General features: G+C 43.2%; 2 protein-coding genes across 2 annotated transcripts in view; one reads left to right on the top strand and one right to left on the bottom strand.

Annotated features, from left to right (window-relative positions):
• Nucleotides 1-1,118: 1,118 nt before the first annotated feature.
• Nucleotides 1,119-21,043, top strand: LOC118093446 (ovocalyxin-32). The gene is made up of 6 exons (XM_035132546.3): nucleotides 1,119-1,401; nucleotides 12,451-12,513; nucleotides 16,996-17,152; nucleotides 18,630-18,757; nucleotides 19,569-19,634; nucleotides 20,439-21,043. Exons 1-6 carry the CDS (start codon nucleotides 1,141-1,143, stop codon nucleotides 20,601-20,603), a joined length of 840 nt encoding a protein of 279 aa, XP_034988437.1. The 5' UTR covers nucleotides 1,119-1,140; the 3' UTR covers nucleotides 20,604-21,043.
• Nucleotides 21,044-21,396: 353 nt separating this feature from the next.
• GFM1 (G elongation factor mitochondrial 1) overlaps nucleotides 21,397-22,338 on the bottom strand; it is a 38,982-nt gene continuing 38,040 nt past the window's right edge. The window contains exon 18 of the mRNA XM_035132545.3: nucleotides 21,397-21,763. Within this exon, the coding sequence (XP_034988436.3) occupies nucleotides 21,632-21,763 (132 nt within the window). The 3' untranslated portion in view covers nucleotides 21,397-21,631. The remainder of the gene's footprint in view (nucleotides 21,764-22,338) is intronic.

Here is a 22,338-nt window from a genome sequence, read left to right as displayed (position 1 = left end):
ACCTCTCTTCTCCCCCAACCTTATACTATCAATAACATTAGCCTATACTAGTGTCTCACTTTGAATATAACAGATCTCTATAAAGGACTCTATGAACTGAAACCAGAGACATAGGACCGTATGTACTTCTGTAACCCAAGAAAATATTTAATAAAAACAGGGGGGCGGGCAGGAATCCTTGGACTATAGGTCCCATCATCCCTATTGGCCGGGGATGATGGGAGCTGGAGTCCCAATGTTTGCTACCATTCAGCAGGAGCCCATATCGTTTTCTTGCTATGCTCTCAAGCAAGGATACATATCACTAAAGGCATTGCTTGTGGATGATGGGAATTGTAATTTAAAATGTAAACTACTCAAGGCTGAAGTCATTTTTTAAATTAAAAACATGCCCCTTTGTAAAGGTTACTCAGTGAAGTTTGATAAAAAGTTACAACTGCAGTTATTGAAAAAATTCAAGACAAAATGAAACAGAATAACTAAAATATAATGCAAAAGTTAACACCTTTATTAGGACTAATCGGTTTAGGCTGTTACCCTAACCTACTTCCAGTGCGCACCGTTTTACACTTGAGACTATTTAAACTCATGAATTTTATTCTATTGCTGTATTTATTGGGCTTTACAAATTAAGTGAGCGTGTCAGATGCAACCTATAGTGGGGTGACTCTGGATAGTGTAATAGGGCTTCAGGGGCAATATATATTAGCTATATAAAAGTGAACAAGAAACAAAGGAAGCAGTTAGATAAATATTGGAAGGTGCACTGGGGACTTTTTAAAGCAGCTGCTGGCTCCTAGTGTGTATGTCTATTGGAAAGGACCGAATCCAACAGGTGACTCTTCCTCTGGAAAGGCAGGATGATACCGGTATTTGGTGGGAATCCGCCCCAGCCCTCCGAGGCGCGGGTCCCGCTTCCCTACTCGACGCCCCCGTCGAGGCGAGCGGGAGAAGCGGGAAGCCGGAGGGCGTCGGCGGCGCTGCTGCGAAGGGCGCCTCCTCCTGTCTGGGGCCGGAGCCAGGCGGCGGGCAGGAGGCGGGACCGGCTTCCGGAGAGGGGAAGCCCGCACTATTTGTACTTGGTCGGCCGCCGCTCCGGCTCAGTCGCTCGCTCGCCTCCTCCCGCTGGAGAAGAAGAAGATGCTGCGCTCGGAGACGACCCTGGTCTTGGCCGCGGCGGCGCTGCTCGCGCTGTTCTGGCCCGCTGGAGGGGACCCGGTCCCGCCGAAGGCAATCTGGCAGCAGCAGCTGCTGCACCTGCACCCGTTTCGGGGGTCGCTGCCCCCGAACACCGCGCTGGTCCGGCGGACCGCGCAGACGGCCCTCGACTTCTTCAACTACCTGCAGAGCTCGCCCAGCTCTCTGCGGAGTCTGACGTACGTCAAGGAGGCGTCCGTCAAGGTAAGTGGGAAGCGCACTCTGCACATGGGCAGAGGCGCGGCGCTTTGGAACGCCGCCGTGGGCATCGTTCAAGGGGGCGTGGCTTAAGTAGCGTGGGGGGGGTAAGGACGTAACCATCTGTACCGGGAGTGGGGTCCATGGGTGTGGGCAGGGAGGGGCAGCACCCCCCCCCTAAATCAAGTAAATCAATACAAAATACTTAACTGAGGTTCTGACCCCCCCCCCCCAAAAAAAATCCTGGCCAAATCCATGAGAGGGGCTTTTTCCAAAATCCACTGCACAGTGTCTGGAACAGAGCCTTCTGCGGTACTTTGCAGATGGAGTGGACTCTAGTCTACAAAAGCAACTTATGACTCCTTAATAATGTTTTAAGTCCTTCAGGCATCACAAGACAGCTTTTGCTGCAAAGCAGACTGAAATGGTTACCCCTACGAAAATCCTCTGTTAATGTTGCCCCCCCCCCAGCAGAGCCATTGTGCCTTTTGATGTGGCAGAAATGCAGTGGGCAGTTTGTGTGTGTTTGTTGAGCTCCATCCTGGGGAAAGCTCCACCTGTAAAATTTCTGTCTGACTCGCTAGAAAAAAAGTTGGCAACTCTGCTTGCTCTATGTACAGTACTATGGGATTTGCATTTGGGGGGGAAGGGGTCGCTGCAAAGTTAACCATTTCGGTGAGCCCACTGGGTCCTGCCCATGCACACCTGCAATTGATTTGCAGTAAAATACTGCTTGGTGTAAGGTAGCAGGAAGACCCTCAAGCTAGCAAGAGTGGAGCTGGAAAGTTCAAAGAAGTCTCGCCATCACAGTTGGGCTCCAGAGCAACTTGTTTGCTCTGCCTGCTGGGAGTGTGGCCAACATGTGTGATGCTCTGGCATAATGCAGGCTGTAGTGATGGTTGTCAACTGTATTCACATTAATGGCTTCTAATGCAGCTAGGTTGTTCATTTTTCTCAATTTGGGTTAGAATCCTAGAATGTCAGAGATCTAATCCAACCGTCTACAATGCAGGAATCTTCTGCTCAACATGGGGCTTGAACCCATGATGCTGAGATTGAGTCTCACTCTCTACTGAGTGAGCCATCCCAACTGGCCTAGGGGAAAACTCATCAAAACACAATACTTCATAAGAAACAAGAGGATAGATGCCCAGGGAGATATGGATTGTGGTTAATGCTGTGTGTACACGCTGCTTCTGAAACCAGCTGCGGGAGTACACTGGTTGTGGAGTATATGGGAGTGTGTGCAATGCCTTGAATGGCTTTAAAAGGGATGTGGGATAAGCTTATTAATGGTTGAAAATGGACACCGGGTGCTGCAGGACACAGCTGGGGAGAGTAATGTTGCACTCATGGCCTGCTTGCAAGCTTCCCATAGAAGGGACTGTGAAGGCAGGATGATGGATTAAATAGAACTTTGGTCTGAGCTAGCAGGACTCTTAAGTTCTTGTGATAGGATGGGAACAGCTTGGGTTGAAACTGCACATTTCCAGAGAACTGATGACTCCTAGTGTCCAGCTGTTGTTTTCATTGGGGAATCAGGGCAGCTGGTATTTTGAATCATGACTTCACCAGAATTTTGTACGTCCCACCCCCCACCCCCCAGCTCTGTGGAGTCATTGGCAAAGCTGCTGGATTGAAAGTTTTAGCATTGTTCCTGAAGAATGTCTCCAAGAGGGCACTTGTGAACTATTTAGAAAGACAAGGGGGCAGGGTCCTAAAATTTCTGTTCCACACAGCTGGTGCAAATGGGATGCTTTATCCTGATGTTGCCTTGGCAGTGAAATATTTAAATGTCTGTGTTTGATTTGAAGGAGCTACACTTTTATTTAGCAGACCTTAGTGGAAGCAGCTTCCTTAGCACTGTTACTATGTCAAACGTTGAATACTTGGCAAGAATATTGCTTAATTCAAATACTATAGCATGAGTTTTCTATGTTGGAAACCTCGGTAACCTCCTTTTTTCATTAAGCCATATTTTGCAAACACAATACTTGAAGTTGGAACTCCGTAATCATTTTTCATTAGGGTGGCGGAGCCATAACATTTGAGGTTCGTATACCATACTGGAAGATGGAGATCACATATTATTCAGAATTTGCACCCTGCTTTTTTCTTCTAAAGAAGGCCTAAAGCAGCTAAGCAAAAGAACAACAACAAAAACCCTCAGGACCTTAAAATAGCAACTAATATAATGCCAAAGTAAAAATCTAAGCAGAAAAAATACAACTCTAATAATCTAAGCAATCAGTACAATATATTTACAAGTGCAGGCAAAATAGCTCAGTCAGAGCCCGAGACACAATCTCAGGGTTGTGGGCTCAAGCTGCACGTTGGGTGAAAAGTTCCCTGCATTGCAGGAGGTTGATTCTAAGAAAAGGTATACCTAGGCTAACAGACAATGAACAAACTGATGTTATCCTACGGTACTCCCAAATAATCCATGACTACCACCTACACTCCCCAAAACATCAACCCCCCCAGTCTAATCTGAAATAAAAGAAAAAAGAGAGTCTCCAGAGGAAGATACTGCCCTAGCACCATGAGTCATACCTTGGCTTTTGCAGATAAGAGATGAAAAAAGGAAGTGACTCTCATCCTGTCCTGTCTTAGTTTGACAAAACCCCAGAACCCTCAGAGCACAACCACACTCATCAAAAAAGAGGTAAGAGGCTGAACTAGGGCTGGTGCTTGCAGCTTCCCCCAAGGGACAATTGGATGTGTGAACCTCAGCAGAAGTGCCCCCTCCCCGTCAAATGCAGAAGTGGTTACAAGCAGCCAGATGGAACTACTTTACTGGGTTGAGTGCCTTCAGCAGCAAAAAAAATCTGGTACCAGGGCAGGGTCTATCGAAAGAAGGTTCCCCCACCCCACAGTGCCCAGCTGTTCTGACTTATGACACTGGGCTGCTGCTGTGCTCCCTTTAAACCATGATGAGTGGTTCTTGAGGGGGAGTTTTGCAGGTGAATTGCATCCATCACAAATTCCAGAAGAGCCACATATTGGGGCCTGTTATTAAGTCTGCTCACATACTGTTTAATCCAGTGTTAAGTTACCAGTCTGTTCTGTCCTAAAGAATAAATTAACTTGCAGAATGAATCTTGTAGTAACTTGTAGTATGAATCTGCCCTTAGTTAATTTGGGACACATTGGACCAGGTATTCCCTCTGCCATTTGTCACACATTTTGTGATGCTGTTGATTGTTCTAACACAGGCATCCCCAAACTTCGGCCCTCCAGATGTTTTGGACTACAGTTCCCATCTTCCCCAACAACTGGTCCTGTTAGCTAGGGATCATGGGAGTTGTAGGCCAAAATATCTGGAGGGCCACAGTTTGGGGATGCCTGTTCTAACATCTCCCAGTTATAATGGCATTAAAATGGTGTTGTTATGACTTTGGATCTTATACAAACGGCAGGGTTTAGCACAAAACCACAATTCAAAGTTGGCTAATAGCCTTTTCCAAGCAAAACTGGATCAGTTTAATGTGATTGATTCCTTCTTGCACTGCCTTGTACATTTGTGATTGAATAGTCCTGAGTGCGTCAGGCCAGAGGCCTGTTTAGACCAGCATCTTTCCCCCTTAGTATCCAGTCAAATGGATATAGGAAGCCCACAAGGCAGTGATAGCCTAATCATATTTTAAAGTCCCTTGTGACATCTTGTGGCAGTGAATTTCATTAAATTAATTAATTAATTCCTTTGTAAAATTCTCTCCTTTCGTATGTCTTGAATTTCCTTCCCATTGGATGTCTCTGAGTTTTCTAGTATAATGAGAGGCATATGAATTTGACAACATACATTTTCCAGCCATGCCCACACAATGAGATACAGCTGTTTCAGAATGTTAAGAGTACTTTATTTATTTTTGCCACAAAGAGAGAGTAGCCACTTTGCCAAAGTTTCCTAAATGAACTTTCAATTTAGGATCCTGTGTGCCAATATCCAAGTGGTTTGAGTTTCCAGGGGTTTCAGGTTTGAGGCACAGCAGAGACTGTGGTGTCTTTATGATATATGGCAGGCACCCCCAAACTGCGGCCCTCCAGATGTTTTGGCCTACAACTCCCATGATCACTAGCTAACAGGACCAGTAGTCAGGGATGATGGGAATTGTAGTCCAAAACATCTGGAGGGCCGAAGTTTAAAGTTATTTACACACACACACACACACACACACACACACACACACACAACCTGAACCTATGATGGAGGGGTTCACAGTATTAACACCACCAAAAGGGTCTTATTTCTTCCATAGCCACAGCCTCTGATTCAAACAGAAACCAAACGTTGCTCTCGAACTCTGCTCTGACTCTCTAGCTTGCTGCTTTCCTTCTAGGTCACATCACTTCCAAACACTCTTTCTAAATAACCATTAGCTGGGAGGGTGGTCCTACCCATCTGCCGTCTCACACAGAGACCCTTTCCTTTGCTAAGGGAATGGCCCATCTCCCAGGCTATTGCCACAGGAAACTAGCCTGGCTTATATTTTAACACTTGCTGGATTCAGGAGTTAGAAGGATCTTTGCGTACAGTCTACATCCTCCCGCACCCACTCAAAACCATACAAAGGCTCAGTTGTCAGTTGCAAAGAGAATGGGAATTCGTGATGAAAGCCATTCACACATTTTCAAAAAAAATTATGTTATCCAAACAGGCAATGTTTGCTAATGAATAAAATGGTAAAGCCAGGGGTATGTTGCGCTATCCAAGCATGCTAATGAAAAACCAGGCTTGTTGTTGGGATCTCTGGCACAGCCAAGTGCTGATGAGGCTGTATACAGCAGAGGATAAACATGTTCAGCCTCACTTGTGAAAATCTCAAAGAGCCCCCTGCAAACTTAGTCCAAGTGAGTTAAGACCAAAGCTCTCCTAAGATCTGCTGCTGGCTCTAATCTCCACTTGAATAATAAATCTTGTATTCCATTCTATCCCTTTGAAAATCTTAAGAAATATTCTTAAGCAGGCAGCAAAAAGCCTGGGGCAATGTTTTTTCTCTCCCCCCCCCCTCTGTTGTATTTCAGAGGTGTTCGCTGGGTAGAAAAAGACAAGAGTAAGCATTCTCTGCAATGTTTTACAAAACAAAACCAGCTGTCTGGCTAGGATTGAAGGAGGGTGTTTGTTAACATTTCCAGCTTTTGGACTTCATCAAAAGTGTGTTTCTTTGGATGAAGTTTGATCTGAAGCTATTCTTCTATGGAAAGACCTACTGCTTTGGGAGCAGGGTAGGTGGTGGTGGCAGCGGCGGCGGGGAAGACGCAGCACAATTTCATGTGCTCAAAGAACCTATTCAGAACACTCTACCTCTTTGATTCCAGCTTGGCATACATACTTGCCAGTTCCAGGGACTCCATATATACTTGCTTGGCATGGTAGATGCCAACTTGTGGCTTGTTAAATGCAAGGTGGTTCTTTTAATGAGATTCGGAAGCAATACAAACACAAGGGAATGAGAAGATTTACGGTAAGATCGTATTCCAAACAGCAAGCGTTAAATACATTACCAAGCAAGCACTTCGATCTGCCACTGGGAAGCCTTCAAGAAGTGGTGAAGGGACCCCTAGGTAGCCTTCGTTTGCACGACCCTCTGGGCCATCAGTTCATGCACGAGCTTCTCAGAACTATGCCCCAAACCCATCCGATTTATAGATAGCTAACTTGTTAGCCTACGTGCCTTGCCTGTATAGCTAATGCAGATTATTATTTCACTAGCCCTCTCTTCCAATACCGCACATTCCTCCAAACAATGTCTACCATCAAAGAAGGTACCCTGCATTATCACTTCTTTCCAACAAATTAAAGACTGTTCTCAGCCATCAAAGAACAGAACAAGAGATGGAGGGGAGGTAAACAGAGGCGGGAAGAGATGACCATGCTAGATCACCATCTCCTCGAAATTACAATACTCTTCCGCAAAAGATTGTCCATACACCTTGCCAACCTATGCCCACCTACCATATCCTTTTTACACACATAGACCTTGCTGGGGTTAGAATTTGGCAGTTTCTAGCCTGTAACCTGTTCACTCTTTACACTTCTGCGTCAGGAAGTTTATGCCACAATATATCTGTTAAGTCCTCAACGTGCCACAAGGCTTTTGGCTACTTTTTTATTTTTTAAAAAATGCAACAGACCAAGCTACCTAACCCCTCTGATAGAAATCGGATTTGATTCAGACAACGTCTGAAGAGGGTGAAAGGTTGTTTTCTGCTGCTCCAGAGAAGCGGACACGGAGTAATGGATTCAAGCTACAAGAAAGAAGATTCCACCTAAACATTAGGAAGAGCTTCCTGACAGTAAGAGCTGTTCGGCAGTGGAACTTGCTGCCAAGGAGTGTGGTGGAGTCTCCTTCTTTGGAGGTCTTTAAGCGGAGGCTTGACAGCCACCTGTCAGGAATGCTTTGGTTGTGTTTCCTGCTTGGCAGGGGGTTGGACTGGATGGCCCTTGTGGTCTCTTCCAACTCTATGTTTCTATGTTCCTGCAGCTCACATACCCTTCTACAATGTGATCCCTCTGGGTTGCAACGTTAAACCTGCAAGCTCTTGTCGGCACCGTTTTCTGGATGTTGCTGCAGGAGTATTGCGAGCATGGATGTCATTGTGGCCATGGTAAATCAGTTTATCCCCCCACCACCATTTTTTAAAACCTTGCCTTCCCCTAAATACCTCTGTTTTCTCCCCCTCCTCATTTTACCTACATTACGCTCACCTGACACGTTGCACTAACATTACTTAGCCTCATAACTCAAGAGTGTGACTTGTTCCACATCACATAAAGAGGTTTGTCACTGAGCTTGAACCCAAGTCTCAGATCCAATACACTATCAACTATACCATTCTGATCTAAGCAATGCCCTAGTTTTGTGCCCACAATCTTATTGTATACAACTCTTAAAGGTAAAGGTAAAGGGACCCCTGACCATTAGGTCCAGTCGTGACCGACTCTGGGGTTGCGCGCTCATCTCGCATTATTGGCCGAGGGAGCCGGCGTATAGCTTCCAGGTCATGTGGCCAGCATGACAAAGCCGCTTCTGGCAAACCAGAGCAGCACACGGAAACGCCGTTTACCTTCCCGCTGTAGCGGTTCCTATTTATCTACTTGCATTTTGACGTGCTTTCGAACTGCTAGGTTGGCAGGAGCTGGTACCAAGCAACGGGAGCTCACCCCGTCACAGGGATTCGAACCGCCGACCTTCTGATCAGCAAGCCCTAGGCTCAGTGGTTTAACCACAGCGCCACCTGGGTCCCAGATACAACTCTTAACCCAACAGCAAACAAAGGAAGTGGCAACTGGCTGAGTGGAGGCTTTGCCTATGGGTTGTATGGGAAAAAACTCTGCGAATCTCATCTCGGTAGACTCCATTACTGATCTCTTTCTCTCGCGCTGGAACAATCTTGAAAACGATTCCCTTTTGGATGTTTTGAGTTTCCCTCCCAGTAAAAACCTTGATATAGCTTTTAAATATAAAAGGAGACAATTCATTATTGGGATTCCTTCACTTCCCAGATATCCAGCTTGCTTTGCAGTGGTTAAAATTGTGATTGTTTCTCTCCAGCTGCCCAATCTCCTCTTGGACAGAGCTCCCATTCCTTGAGTGCTCCGATGCAGAGCATAGCACAGTGATATTAGAAGTTGGGCTTGCCAAACTTCCCCTTAGTAAGCAGCTATTTAAAAGATAGGAATCTGATCCAGGACAGAATTTGGCTGTCTTTTAACTCCCCCCCCCTCGCATCTCCCTGTTTTTAATTTGACTTCTACCAATCCCTGTTATACACCTAGGGCATTATTCAACACAACTTCGCTGATTTCAGTTGACTGAGGCTGCAATCCTATAACACATTAGGCAGTAAGTCCCATTAAGTCAACGGTGGGCCTTCTTGACTAACACAACTAAGAACTCGGCCTTAGGCACTCCTATTAAGAAGAAAGCCCTACTGGCTTTCCCCAAAGGGAATTCCTCCCATGCAATGTATCTAGGGCAGGGGTCCCCAAATTAAGGCCCGGGGGGCAGATGCGGCCCAATCGCCTTCTCAATCCAGCCGGCCCGCGGACGGTCCAGGAATCAGCATGTTTTTACATGAGTAGAATGTGTCCTTTTATTTAAAATGCATCTCTGGGTTATTTGTGGGGCCTGCCTGGTGTTTTTACATGAGTAGAATGTGTGCTTTTATTTAAAATGAATCTCTGGGTTATTTGTGGGGCATAGGAATTTGTTCATATTTTTTTTCAAAATATAGTCCGGCCCTCCACAAGGTCTGAGGGACAGTGGACCGGCCCCCTGCTGAAAAAGTTTCCTGACCCCTGATCTAGGGTTACCATATTATAAGAAGGTACTGAAGAGAGGGGCATTTTCTTGGGACTGCCCTGCCACTTTCACACACACACACCCCAAAAAAAACCCACACACAAAATGTCCCTTAAAGCAAGTTACCAAATGTCAACCTCAATCCTGCTCTTACAAGCTAATTTCCTGGAACTTGCTTTAGGGTGATTATTTTTTAATGTTAAAAGTGGCAGTACCTTATAAAGGCTGGCTTGTAAAAGTTGTGCTTAGCTTCCATCGTTTATTACGAAGCAGCAAATAGCTCCTATTAAATCCACTGATTTCAGTGGGTCTGCTTTGAGTATGACAAAATTTGAAAGCAGCCCTGTGGTCCTAAAGTTGGCGGGTTTCACTTCCCACCCATTACCAAAGCAGCTGTTATTTATGGCAGTTTAACGAGACCATAGAGAGAGTCGCACGTTTCCTTTGTCGGGTCTAGTTTGACCCAAAGGCGACCTGCTTGTTGATGTAAAATGTCAGACGTAGAGATTGTGACTCAGGATCATCACTGAGGGATGAACAATACATTATCACTCAGAGGATAATGTGCTGTTAGTAACGGACTGACAAAAAGTAGTAGTTTTTAAAACAGCATACATCTCTTGAAACTGGCAAACACCTGTGTATAATACATAAACTAGTCTGTCTTCCTATATGTCTTGATATTCTAAATTTTGAAAGGAGGCTGGACTTTGGCGGATAATATTGTTTATAGAACATTCCTCTTCAACCAGGCCTTTTGACTGATTAATATTCTACAACCTCTTAAGTGTCTTTGAGGTGGTGGCACGTTTATTGTTTTGTTGCTTTTGTTTTAACTATTTAGTTGTGTTTTACCTTGTATTTTATCACATGAACCGCCCTGAGAAACATCACCCTTATAAAAAATGCTGTGTATAACCACAAGGCGTTCACTTTAAAAAGCAATCGTACTTTTTTACTTGCACTGATCCTCGGCTCTATAAAGGATTTTGTTAGAACGAATTTTTATCTCTCTGATCAGCCTATCACTAAATTTGATCAAGACTGCTGACTATGTTTTGCCACAGCAGGTTTAAACATCCTGTTCTAACTAATACAAAGAAAGTTAAGTTTTGGGCTTACTTCTGGTAGTTTAGGCAGAGACGTGACTGTGACTATCAGAAAGGGACCCTGAACCTCTGAATTTGCCACTATACCACTGCATGCACCGACAAACTATGGTTGGTTGGAAATGGAAATGAAGGCTTCCGATTGCCTTCTCCTAGCGATGCTGGAGGAGGAGTACACAAGCCAGAGACTCACATGATGCTAACATTGGGCTCTCAAATTTCAGCAGCGCCCTGTGCAACACTAAAATCCCCCCATTGCTGCCTCTTGTACTCTGTCCTAGAGCTCTGTATTTAACCATACTTAGCATTATATCTGAACCACCAGGGTAGGGTTGCCATGTTTCAAACAGTGAAAATCCTGACAGCTTTTTTTGGGGGGGGGAGGTGGTTTTTGCCAGGACACTGCTGCCAAATGTAGTGTTCAGGATATATCCAAGACATTCTGGACGTATGGCAACCCTACACCAGGGTCTTGGCTTATAAAAAGCTATATAATGATTGTTCAGGTTACTTTGTTGGGCCCTAACAGAACTCCATGTTACTATCATTTTTACAGAAGGGGGAGTCTAAGCAATGTGATGCTACTAGGGCTAGAAATGCTACTAAACAAATCCATGAATAAGTGGCATTTATTAAAAACCTGAACAGTATTCAGTGGCCAGATGTAATGCCTGAAGATAGATATCTCTTGAAGCAGTATTTCTTCTTCTTTTCCGTATTGAAAGATTAATCTTGCAGAGGTAAAATGATTCCTCAGTGCATTTCTTTGCTAGCGAGGAGCCTATAAAACAAGCAGTGCATTGTCAAGGTCTAAACACTCTAGCAAGCCGTTTTGGAATTCCCTCACCCTTCCTTATCTGTCTAGCTTGCATCCTTTCGGGATATGCAGAAATCGTGCTTGAAAAATGTACCTGCTGTTTTGGACGAGAGTTTAGTGACCAGGCCAGTGTCGTTCACCGGACTGTTCCCAAATGACTAGGTATTTTTTAAATAACAGAAGATGCGTGGAAATTAAGCCCTGTACAGACACATGGCAAGGCGCATCATGAAGCTGGATGACTACAGCTGCCAATTATTTGGATAGCTCCCGCTCTGCCCTTGTGCCTGTAACTGCAGCCAATTCTCCCTGATGTTCACTTAGAAACTTTGTGGTCTAATCACAGCTCATGTGAAGGGGTTTGTGTGTGCAGACAAAATGGTTGTGAATACCTTGAAGTAATAAGACAAGATATAATCATATGAATGCAGCCTCTCTTGGGCAAGCAGAAACCAAAAAAAGACCCTTTAAAAGTTTTACCGGGGGTTGGAAAGGAAGTTTTCTTTTTGGATTATGCAAACAAGTTCTTACAACGTATAAATTAAGGAGAAGTTCACTACATATTTATCATTCTTTTTTAAAAACAAAAACAAACCCCACAACATTTGTTCAGAAGGTTTGATTTAAATCACTGCACAAAAGGGCTCATTTAAACAGTTTCTTTCAATCAAGTTTCCAACTTTGAACCTGCAGCAGGACATCATTTGAATGCTAAGTATTATTATAATTTGATGCTTTTAGAGGGGGTTTAAAGCTTCTAGATTCATTGTTGTTCTTTAAAAAAAATGCTGTGAAGTGCAACTGTTACTTCTTTCTCTTCCAGTTTATCCCAGGAGTTGAACGCAAGTACTCCCTGCGGTTTGCTACAAAAGATGCTAAGTCTGGGGTAAGTTTGCACAATAAAATGGAACTTTGTATCACATGTGGTACTTTCAAGACATGTTTTTGCTTAGTCTTCCTTTGATAATCACTGGCCCAAGTCACTTCTCTTATCCACTGCGGAAGCAACAAACCTGCCATGGCTTCTTGGTGCTTGACCTATTTGCAAACAAGGGTCTGCACAACCCTTGGCTAGAATGGATTCCTTTTTCACTTCTAGACACCTGCTGGAAATTGTTCTGTATAAGCAGGCCTATCTAGATGTATGACTTGGTTGCAGCTGTTTTTAAATATGTTTAACATGTTTCGTCAAGTTTATTTGTTTGGATGTTTTTGTTTTAATTTTGGTTGCATTTCTATCACAGAGGTTTGTTTTGGGGGAAGGACAGGATATAAATGTTAATTCAGATGCAGGACCTGCCCCCTGCATCCCCCATAGCTGTCAAGTTCTCCCCTTTTTTAAAGGGAAATTTCCTTTTGCTGAATAGGCTTCCTCGTGAGAAAAGGGAAAACTTGACAGCTATGGCATCCCCTCTGCCCTGCCTCATGCAGGTGTATGCTGTTCCTAAGCTAAGGGAACACGTTGTCTATCACTATTGCTTTTGTCATGGTGCTGGCATTGAAAGTCCAAACATTTTTATATTGTTTGATGCATTTTATGTTTTCTACCTTTATTGTATATTACTTTTGCATTGATAGGTATTAAGTTCACCACTTTTTTGTGGGGGTGGGCTAAAAAGTGGCATATAAATTAATCATGCCAGTGCTGGTGCTTGTTCTAGATGCAGCCCTCCAGATGTTTTGGCCTACAACTCCCATGATCCCTAGCTAACAGGACCAGTGGTCGGGGAAGATGGTAATTGTAGTCCAAAACATCTGGAGGGCCAAAGTTTGGGGGTGCCTGTTCTAGAGGAATTCGTTTGCTGCCCTGTGGTGCTGGAAGATATGTGCAGTAGGGTGTGTTGAATTTTCCATCTTTAAAAATCCTGATTTGAGGGGTGTTAAAAAGTTGTGGTATGATGAGGTAATTTGAAATATATTTTGGTTCCTTGTAAATATTGAGGTCTTGCTTGGTAAATCTCTATGTGAAAAGTTCCTACTTTTTAACATTTTTTAAATTTTCCTGTCATTTATAAACATATAGGTTATTCCCCAATTTTGATGAAAACAGATGTTGATAAGTGCCTAAAATTGATTACAAGATACAGTGGTACCTTGCAAGATGAAATTAATTTGTTCTGCAAGTTGCTTCGTATAGCAAAAAACTCATCTTGCAAAACACGGTTTAAAATTTTCCCGGTTTACCCGGTCTACCCATTTAGTTAATGCATTCCTATTTGTCTTGCGAAGCGCGGTCATAGGAAACTTTGTCTTGCGAGTCGCCTCGCGCAACGCAAAACGCTTTCATCTTGAGAGTTTTTCGTTGCATGAGGCATTCGTCTTGTGGGGTACCACTGTATTGTAGTTCTCTTATATATGTATTGTAGTTATCTGTACTATTAATATTAATATTAATATTATACAACAGTATGTGATATCTTTTTTGCTTTCTACCACCAGTCCACCCACTGAGGTCGTTGGGGTTTCAAAGCCGAAATGCTCTGACAAGTAGATTTCTCATCTATCCGAGATAGACAGAATGGGGTGGCATGAGGACATCTAACCAGCCCTAGCAATTGTCTTCTGTGTTGCATTGGAGACTGGGGGCTGAGGTCTTGCTTGAATATGTTACAGAGCATCTCTGGTACCAGAACAATTGTGTGGTCATCAAAGGAGCTGGGATCCTCACCCACCAACATCATTTTATTATACTATACTATACTATACTATACTATACTATACTATACTATACTATACTATACTATACTATACTATACTATACTATACCATACCATACCATACCATACCATACCATACCATACCATACCATACCATACCATACCATACCATACTAATATATATATATATATATATATATATATATATATATATATATTCAGCAGAGAATTGTGTCCTTTTGTTGCTCACTCCCGCCCTTTGCAAACAGAATTTTATTGCCATGAAGGAGAAAAGCATGTTTTCTTTGAAGAATAGCTATGATGATAAACATGATAAGGAAGTCTATGCAGAGGACTGGATAAACTACTTGGAGGTGTTAAAAATACACTGTAAAGTAGAGCTACCAAAGTTCAGTCGAGTGACGGTCTTTCCTTATTGGATAAATTGGGGGTGCAAAAACATTCTGATAGTGTAGGATTAAGGCTGTTGGGCAGGCACCCAATCTTAAGATAAGGATTGCCACATTTTAAGAAAGACAAGATTTTAGTTCCTTCAATAGTAGCATGGATAATAAGCATTATGGTAACCCTTCTATCACAGTGATGGAAGGATGGAAATATTATATATTCTCCTGCTCCAGAACCATTAAATGAACAGAAGTCTTGACCTGCATGGAATATGGTTTCTCTAAGTCTGACACCATCTTTGTGAGGATCAAGAGCAGGCCTTTAGATTCTACAGGAATCAAATTTTAACAGTGTACACTTCTTTTGAAGAGCATGGTCCAGGGGGCTTCTGCCAGTGGCTCTCCTACTCAGATGTGGGCCCTCAGCAGATACATGATCATGTGACACCAGCCCTTGAAGTTGTTAATTTATTATTCTTTTTTTACTATAATAGGATGTTATAAGATAAAGCAGGCATCCCCAAACTTCGGCCCTCCAGATGTTTTGGACTACAATCCCCATCATCCCTGATCATTGGTCCTGTTAGCTAGAGATCATGGGAGTTGTAGGCAAAACATCTGGAGGACCGCAGTTTGGGGATGCCTAAGATAAAGTAATGATATGTTGTTACAGCTGGAAACAACATTTCTTTATATTTTCGCTTGTATAAAATGATTTAAAACTTTAACTTCGCTTCAAAATGCGAGTTTTCGGGGTTTTTTTTTTTTTTAGTGTATTTCAAACAGATCTCAATTTACCAAGCTAAACATCAACCAATCATAAAAATAATTGCAGATTTGGATTCCTCATGTGCAATAACATATTTTTAGAACCCCTCATTGAGCAAATTAAAAAAAAAACGTCCTTAAATGACACACCCTAATGTGCAGGTCTTCCAATTAGTCATAGCTCAACAACACCTTCCTAGTCCAGTCATACCTCATGTTATGGACGCTTCAGGTTATGCGTTTTCGGGTTGCGGACCACAAGGAACCCAGAAGTACCAGAACGCGTTACTTCCGGGTTTCGACGCTTGCACATGCGCAGATGCACTAAATCACGCTTCACGTATGGGCAGAAGTGCCAAATCGTGCCTGCGCAGATGCGGCACTTCACGTTGTGAATGCTGCGGGTTGTGGACGTGCCTCCGTCACGGATTACATCCGCAACTCGAGCTTCCACTGTGGTACATAGCACACACTCCCTTGGTGGTTCAACTGATTCCCCATCCCCACCGCCAATACTGCCTGGTGCTTCTTCTCAACAACACACCTCCTGCATCTTCCTCCCACATTCTGCAAAGAGGCAAGATTCCATCTCTTGCCCCAGATTTTTTTGCAGGGGGGGGGGAGGCATCATGTGCCTGCAATTCAGCAAGGGCAACTTCTCTGGTCTTTTCCGTCCAAGGGCCCACCCTTATTCCACACATGCAGTTTGGGATAAAATTGTAAGGTTGCAAGGGACCTCAAGGGTCATATCTAGTGCCATGCAGGAATCACAGATAAATAACCCCTGACAGATGGCCAGCCAACCTCTGCTTAAAAACCTCCAAGGAAGGAGAGTCCAGAACCTCCCAGCTTTTGCCACCAGGAGGTTCTTCCTAATTAAGTCCAGATCTCCTTTCTTGTAATTTGAATCCATTGGTTCAGGTCTGGAGCAGCAGAAAACAAGCTTGCTTTATCATCCATGTAATAGATAGTTGAAGATTGCTCTCAGTCTTCTCTTTGCCAGGCTAAACATTCCCAATTCCCTCAACTGTTCCTCATAAGGCTTGGTCCTCCTCCTCCTCCTCCTCCTCTGCACATGGTCCAGCTTAACAATATCCTTCTTAATACACTGCTCTTTTTAACCATATATTTGTATGGTAGGTGTGCTGCTGTTGTGACCCTTTTGAAGATCAGCAGTCCACACTGACTGGTCATGTTTCTCTAGGATTGCAAGCTTAAATTAGATATTTACCAAGCGATTGTTTCACATGTGCTTTTGAGGGAGAAGGAGAGAAGTCCTTAGACTAGGGGTCCAGATTGACATTCTGGCATGTGGAAGATGGGTTAATATGTCCCCCACTTACTGTTTTCTGACCCAGCACACATACCCAACCTACTTTTTGCCTCCAGAAATTATTTGCTTGTGCAGCACTTATTCTCAGAATGTGTTTCTTGGGCTCACTAGTGGGTTCTCTGGACCGGGCATGTGGTAATGTAAAAGGCCTTTCAATTGGAAGTAAATAGCAACAATTTTGTTTTGTTTTGCTTTCCCCTAAGCAAATTCTAGGTTCATGCCTTGCAACTGTTTGGTACCAGGGAGAAAAGCCTAAACCGAAGGTTGATATTAAGTGCCCACACAGCAAAGGCCTAGAGGGCCCAGGCGATCTTCCGCAGACTATTCTAGAGGACTTCACCTTGTTCCGCAGCATCAGAGGTATATCTCTTTCAAATGATATCTCTGGTACCTCTCCTTCCAGTTAGCAAAATTAATCAATGTTGCATGAACCTGGACTGATAAGAGATGCCAGGGAAACTAGTGGTGAATGCCGTGATCCTGCACTTGTTACAACTGCCTGTGGTTTGCAAGTCCAGTAACGCAAGGGCTTTCTTATTTAGAAATCGGTAATCCCCTTTCTTTTTCTGACTGTGGGAGAAGGCAGAAGGGTAGCCAAGTTGCTGAGGCATAATCCTTTTGAGTTCCCAATGAATAAGGAACTCAGTCCCTCCATGTGATTTGCACACAAATCATGCTTTTCCTTCCTTGCAACCCAGCGCAGTGCTTGGCCAAAGCAAGATGTTAAGAGCAGTCGCAGCAGGTCCTTCACCTCTGGCATTCCCTCAGGTTGACGGCTCGCATGACAGACATGCATATTGGCAAGATGATTGAGTCCGTGAAGCAGTCTGTCTCTTTCCTTTCTAAGTAGCACATATATGTTCATTTGTATAAAAGTTCATCCTTCACCTCTCCCACACCCCAAGCTTTTTTAAAGGAGGGGGAAACTGTTGCAGATCAGTTCCTGACATTTGGGAAAAGGCATGGTGGGGGAGAAATGTGTTAGCAGAATTCAAGAACTCTGGAAGCTGCTCAGCATTGTCTATATTGACTAGCAGCAGCTTCCTAGGATTTTCAGACAAGGATCTGTCCCACCCCTACCTGGATATGCCAGGAATTGAACTGGGCATCTTCTGAATGCAAAGAAGATGCTCTGCCACTGAGCTATAGTTGTCACTGAAGTCGAAGTGAGGCAAAAACTCGCATAATCTGTTTTTTCCAAAGTTCACCGGAGATACAGGTGAAACTCGGAAAATTAGAATATCGTCGAAAAGTGCATTTATTTCAGTAATGCAACTTAAAAGGTGAAACCAATATATGAGATAGATGCATGAAATGCAAAGCAAGATGTGTCAAGCCTTTATTTGTCGAAATTGTAATTATTTGTCGTTAGGCGGGTCAATTATAAATGGAATGTAATTAATGAAATGTAATAGCGATGTTTATTTTTGTATTATTGTAGCTATTTGTTTTATTGCTGTGGAATTTCCAAAAGAAAGCATTTGTAAAAATTAAAAGAAAAATAAAAAATAGCAAGTTGCATTACTGAAATAAATGCACTTTTCGATGGTATTCTAATTTTCCGAGTTTCACCTGTAAATGGATTTTTGTGTTCCAAGAAGTGGAAGCACGATCAGGTCAGCTCTGCCATTCTTAACATTGGCAACTATTCTCACCCTAGTTCTTAAAATTCCCATTTGGGGGGGGGGGGGAGCTTGCAACATATGCAACTAGGCCTTGAGCATCCATCACAGGTCTCCAGGAGAGCCTCAGTCTGCTTGTCATAAAAGAATCTCATTATCATGTTTCCTTAAAACACACACACACAAAAAAAACCCCACTATTTTTCTGTTGGCAGATGGCAACAAGCCCTCTGAGGATCTTCTCCAGAATTTGGCCGCCATTGGAACCAGTTACATCTCATGGGAGAAATCATCTCAACACAGAAGTTACGTCGTGACACAAGTGAAGAACTTGAAGCCGTGGGTAGGTGAAATTCTACGCCTGGACAAGGGAAAAACGGGCCTTGTGCAGCAGATTTTGCAGGCCTTAGCAGCAGTGGAGGCAAAGCTCATTCTGCCCTTGGACAACCTTCCACCTGTCTACCTCCTTACTTACAGCCAGTCTAAGGGGTGCAGTGCCTGCCAGCCTCCTTTGTCTCAGTGTTGCCTTTGTGCAATAAAGGGTAAAGGTAAAGGGACCCCTGACCATTAGGTCCAGTCGTGACCGACTCTGGGGTTGCGCGTTCTTCTAGCATTATTGGCCGAGGGAGCCGGCATACAGCTTCCAGGTCATGTGAACCAGAGCAGCACACGGAAACGCCGTTTACCTTCCCGCCGGAGCGGTCCCTATTTATCTACTTGCACTTTGACATGCTTTCGAACTGCTAGGTTGGCAGGAGCTGGGACCGAGCAATGGGAGCTCACCCCGTTGCAGGGATTCGAACCGCCGACCTTCTGATCGGCAAGCCCTAGGCTCTGTGGTTTTACCCACAGCGCCACCTAGCAATGGTAAACAGTAGCTTCAAGCTAGTTGCAAAACCAGTGGAGGGGTGTGTGGGTGTCCCAAGGAAGCTTTGTTGTGTATACCAGAATTGCTGTGGTACTTCTTGACTGCACTTGGAATAAAAACAGGTACGGTAGTTTTTGCTGATGTAACATGAAACACAAAATTGCATAGAGCCACCCCCACCATCCCTGGATCAAATAAGTTTCTTTCATATTTCACTTAATGAAAATCACTGCATTTTTAAGTGGAATTTTTGATTGACCACCTGCTTTCTAACTTACCTGCCCAGGTAAGAAAATACACTAAATTCTTTGAAGTTGACTACACCGCTCAGCTGACAAGTAATTTCTCAGAGGTAAGAATACTACAATACATACGATTGCTTCTCACCCATGTAATAAGTGTGATTGTGCAGCAATAATCTGCTTTGAAAACTAGCATAGTAAGCGGCTAAGAAACTGAGCTGAAATTAGGACGCATCGGCCATGAATTCACTATGTGGCCTGTCAAGTTGTTCTCTCTCTCTCTCAGGCTTAGTAACCCACTGACTAACAGAATAAAATGCTTTGGAATCCTATGTGTTTATTCAGCAGTCCCCATAAATTCAATAGGGTTTGCTCCGTAGTAAGTGGGCTTATTTATCTACTTGGAAGCAAGTCTTATTTGTGTTCAATGGGACTGTGTCTATGATCATCTTAAGGTGCAACCCTGTACCCTTTCACTTGGGAATAATCTCCACTAAACTTAACAGGACTTATAAGTGGCAGGGTTGGTGGGGATGTGGGGCGGGGCCTTCTCAGTGGCTGCTCCCAGATTTTGGGACTTCTGCCTAAAAGAAGCTAGTCCTTCCACTGGCAGGTGAAGACTTTTGTTATGCCAACAGGCTTTGAGGAATTGGCTGTTTTTAACTAAAGCATTTGTGCCGTGAAATGTTATGGCCCATTATCTGTATGCTTGAATAGTTAGTTTTAATTCCATTACCATTTAATTGCTTTTTAATTATTGGGTTGTTGTTTTTTCTATTTTGTCTGTCTGTCGGGGAAAAGGTGGGATCTAAGTAAATAAATGAATATAAGACTTCAGAGTATTTAAGTGTAGAATTGGGCAATCAAGCACTCAACAGTGCTACATAAATACTGATTTTTGCACGCTTCTCTAGAACCTTTCCTGCCATGTGCGTGTTGCCTGGAGACCTGGCTTGCTGGCACGAGTGAAATATGACTGCTCTTCAGAGGACGACTCTTCAGAATCTGCAGATGGTTCTGGGGTGGAAGAGGGATCTGCTAATGGGGTCATACTTCAATATGATGAAAGTAATTTTTAAGTAGGAAAAACGACTGCATTATAAAGCTGTAAACATTTTTTTTGGGCAAAGATGTAGATGACCTTCCATTAATATTCCAAAACCACTGTTGTGATTCTTCTATATAAGTCTTTGCCGCATATTTCTAAGCTTTGCACTAGTCACTTCTGATCTACCATAAATATCCTCTTTTCTTTGTAATTTCTGAAAAGAAAAAAATATTTTTGCTAAAACTTTTGAAAACTTTTTTTAAAGGAAAAGAATATATGTAAAAACTACTGATTTGTCACCAAGTTTCTGGTAGGAGGTAACTTTGTATGAGACAAATTTAATATATAAACCAAGGGCTGAAGCTTCTTAAAACTGCCATTTTGAAGAAATATTTGATAAAATATTTTAAGTTTTGAAAACAAAACAGTTGATGCTAACTTTTAACATCTCCAATAAATTGAATACCAGTACATTTTGTATATGCGGTCTTATTTTACATGAGTTGGTCAATTTCAAAATTATTCTGTGTAGCAGGAAGAAGATACTGGATATGCAGGAAAAGTGAAAACTGATAAAATTATGATCTGCTTTTCATGGGACACTTTCTGAGATGCATGATAAATTTGCTCCTAAAGACTGACCTGCCTCCAGCAATGTTGTAATTATCTACTTCAGTTTTAGCTGGAGATATATATACCTTTCCAAATTCTTTTACCAAGACAAGCGTTTTAAAAAGAATTCATGTATCTCTGCAACAGGACAGCTGGCATTGTCTATCATGGGGCTCAAGATGGGAGGATAAATAAAACATGTGCTGTCAATGTAATTTGTAAAGTAAAGCTAATTACATTTTATTAAATTAAGACAGTGACTAATTAATGGAATTTCTATGTGAACATTTCAGCAAGAGTCTTTTAGTGACTTAATAAAGTCGAAGTATCGATCCAGGATGAAACTCGGCAGTCTGCTCTGAATATTAAAGAGTCATTAAATCAAAAGAGCTTAGCGACAGTAGAAGTTTGGTGGTGGGTCCTCACGATCAGCTCACATCCAGGGAATCAGCTCTTTGCCTTGCCTTTTTTCACAGGAAGTTGTCCTGTTGCTTCTAGGTATCTGTTAACTAATTCTTCCTGGGTACTGGATAAGCAGGGCTGGTATTTGACGTATTCCATTGTGTATTCGCCTTTCCCCTGCAGACAAGAGAACCTCCACATTACGGACAAACTAAACAAATTCTTAACTCTACGCATCAAGCAAAACATGGCATCGTTTTCATGTAACACATGAAACTAAACACCGTAAATGCGGAAGTGGCGTGGCAACCATCGGCTGCCTTCTCCAGCAGGCGCCTGAGCTTACAAACCAGTGCTGATCAGTACGTATTTACTTCCTGGTGATAAAAGGCAGCAAGGGCACTGTCAACTTCAGAGCATCTCAGTTTAAAACCAGGAAGATAAACGTGCAGGACAATGTTAACAGGGATAAGGACTGAACACATGGGGAGTTGCTAATTATAATGGATTAAGAAAGCCCCTGGACCGAAAATGTAACATATGATAGGAGTACCGTATATGCCGGCGTATAAGGCGACTGGGCGTATAAGACGACCCCCTAATTTTCAAGTTAAAATATAGAATTTGGGATATACTCTAGCCCTTTTTTGGCAGGGAGGGGAGGGGAGGCTGTCTTCTCCAGCACTCAAGTCTGCAGCTGGGGAAATGGTGGTTTGTTTGTTTGTTTGTTTAGTTATTGAGAGGGGAAAAGA

The sequence above is a fragment of the Zootoca vivipara genome, chromosome 5, assembly GCF_965207765.1.
Source record: "Zootoca vivipara chromosome 5, rZooViv2.hap1.1, whole genome shotgun sequence".
NCBI classification, from domain to species: Eukaryota; Metazoa; Chordata; class Lepidosauria; order Squamata; family Lacertidae; genus Zootoca; species Zootoca vivipara.
Note: the sequence above shows the minus strand (reverse complement) of the source record. Positions and strands in the feature narration are given on the sequence as shown.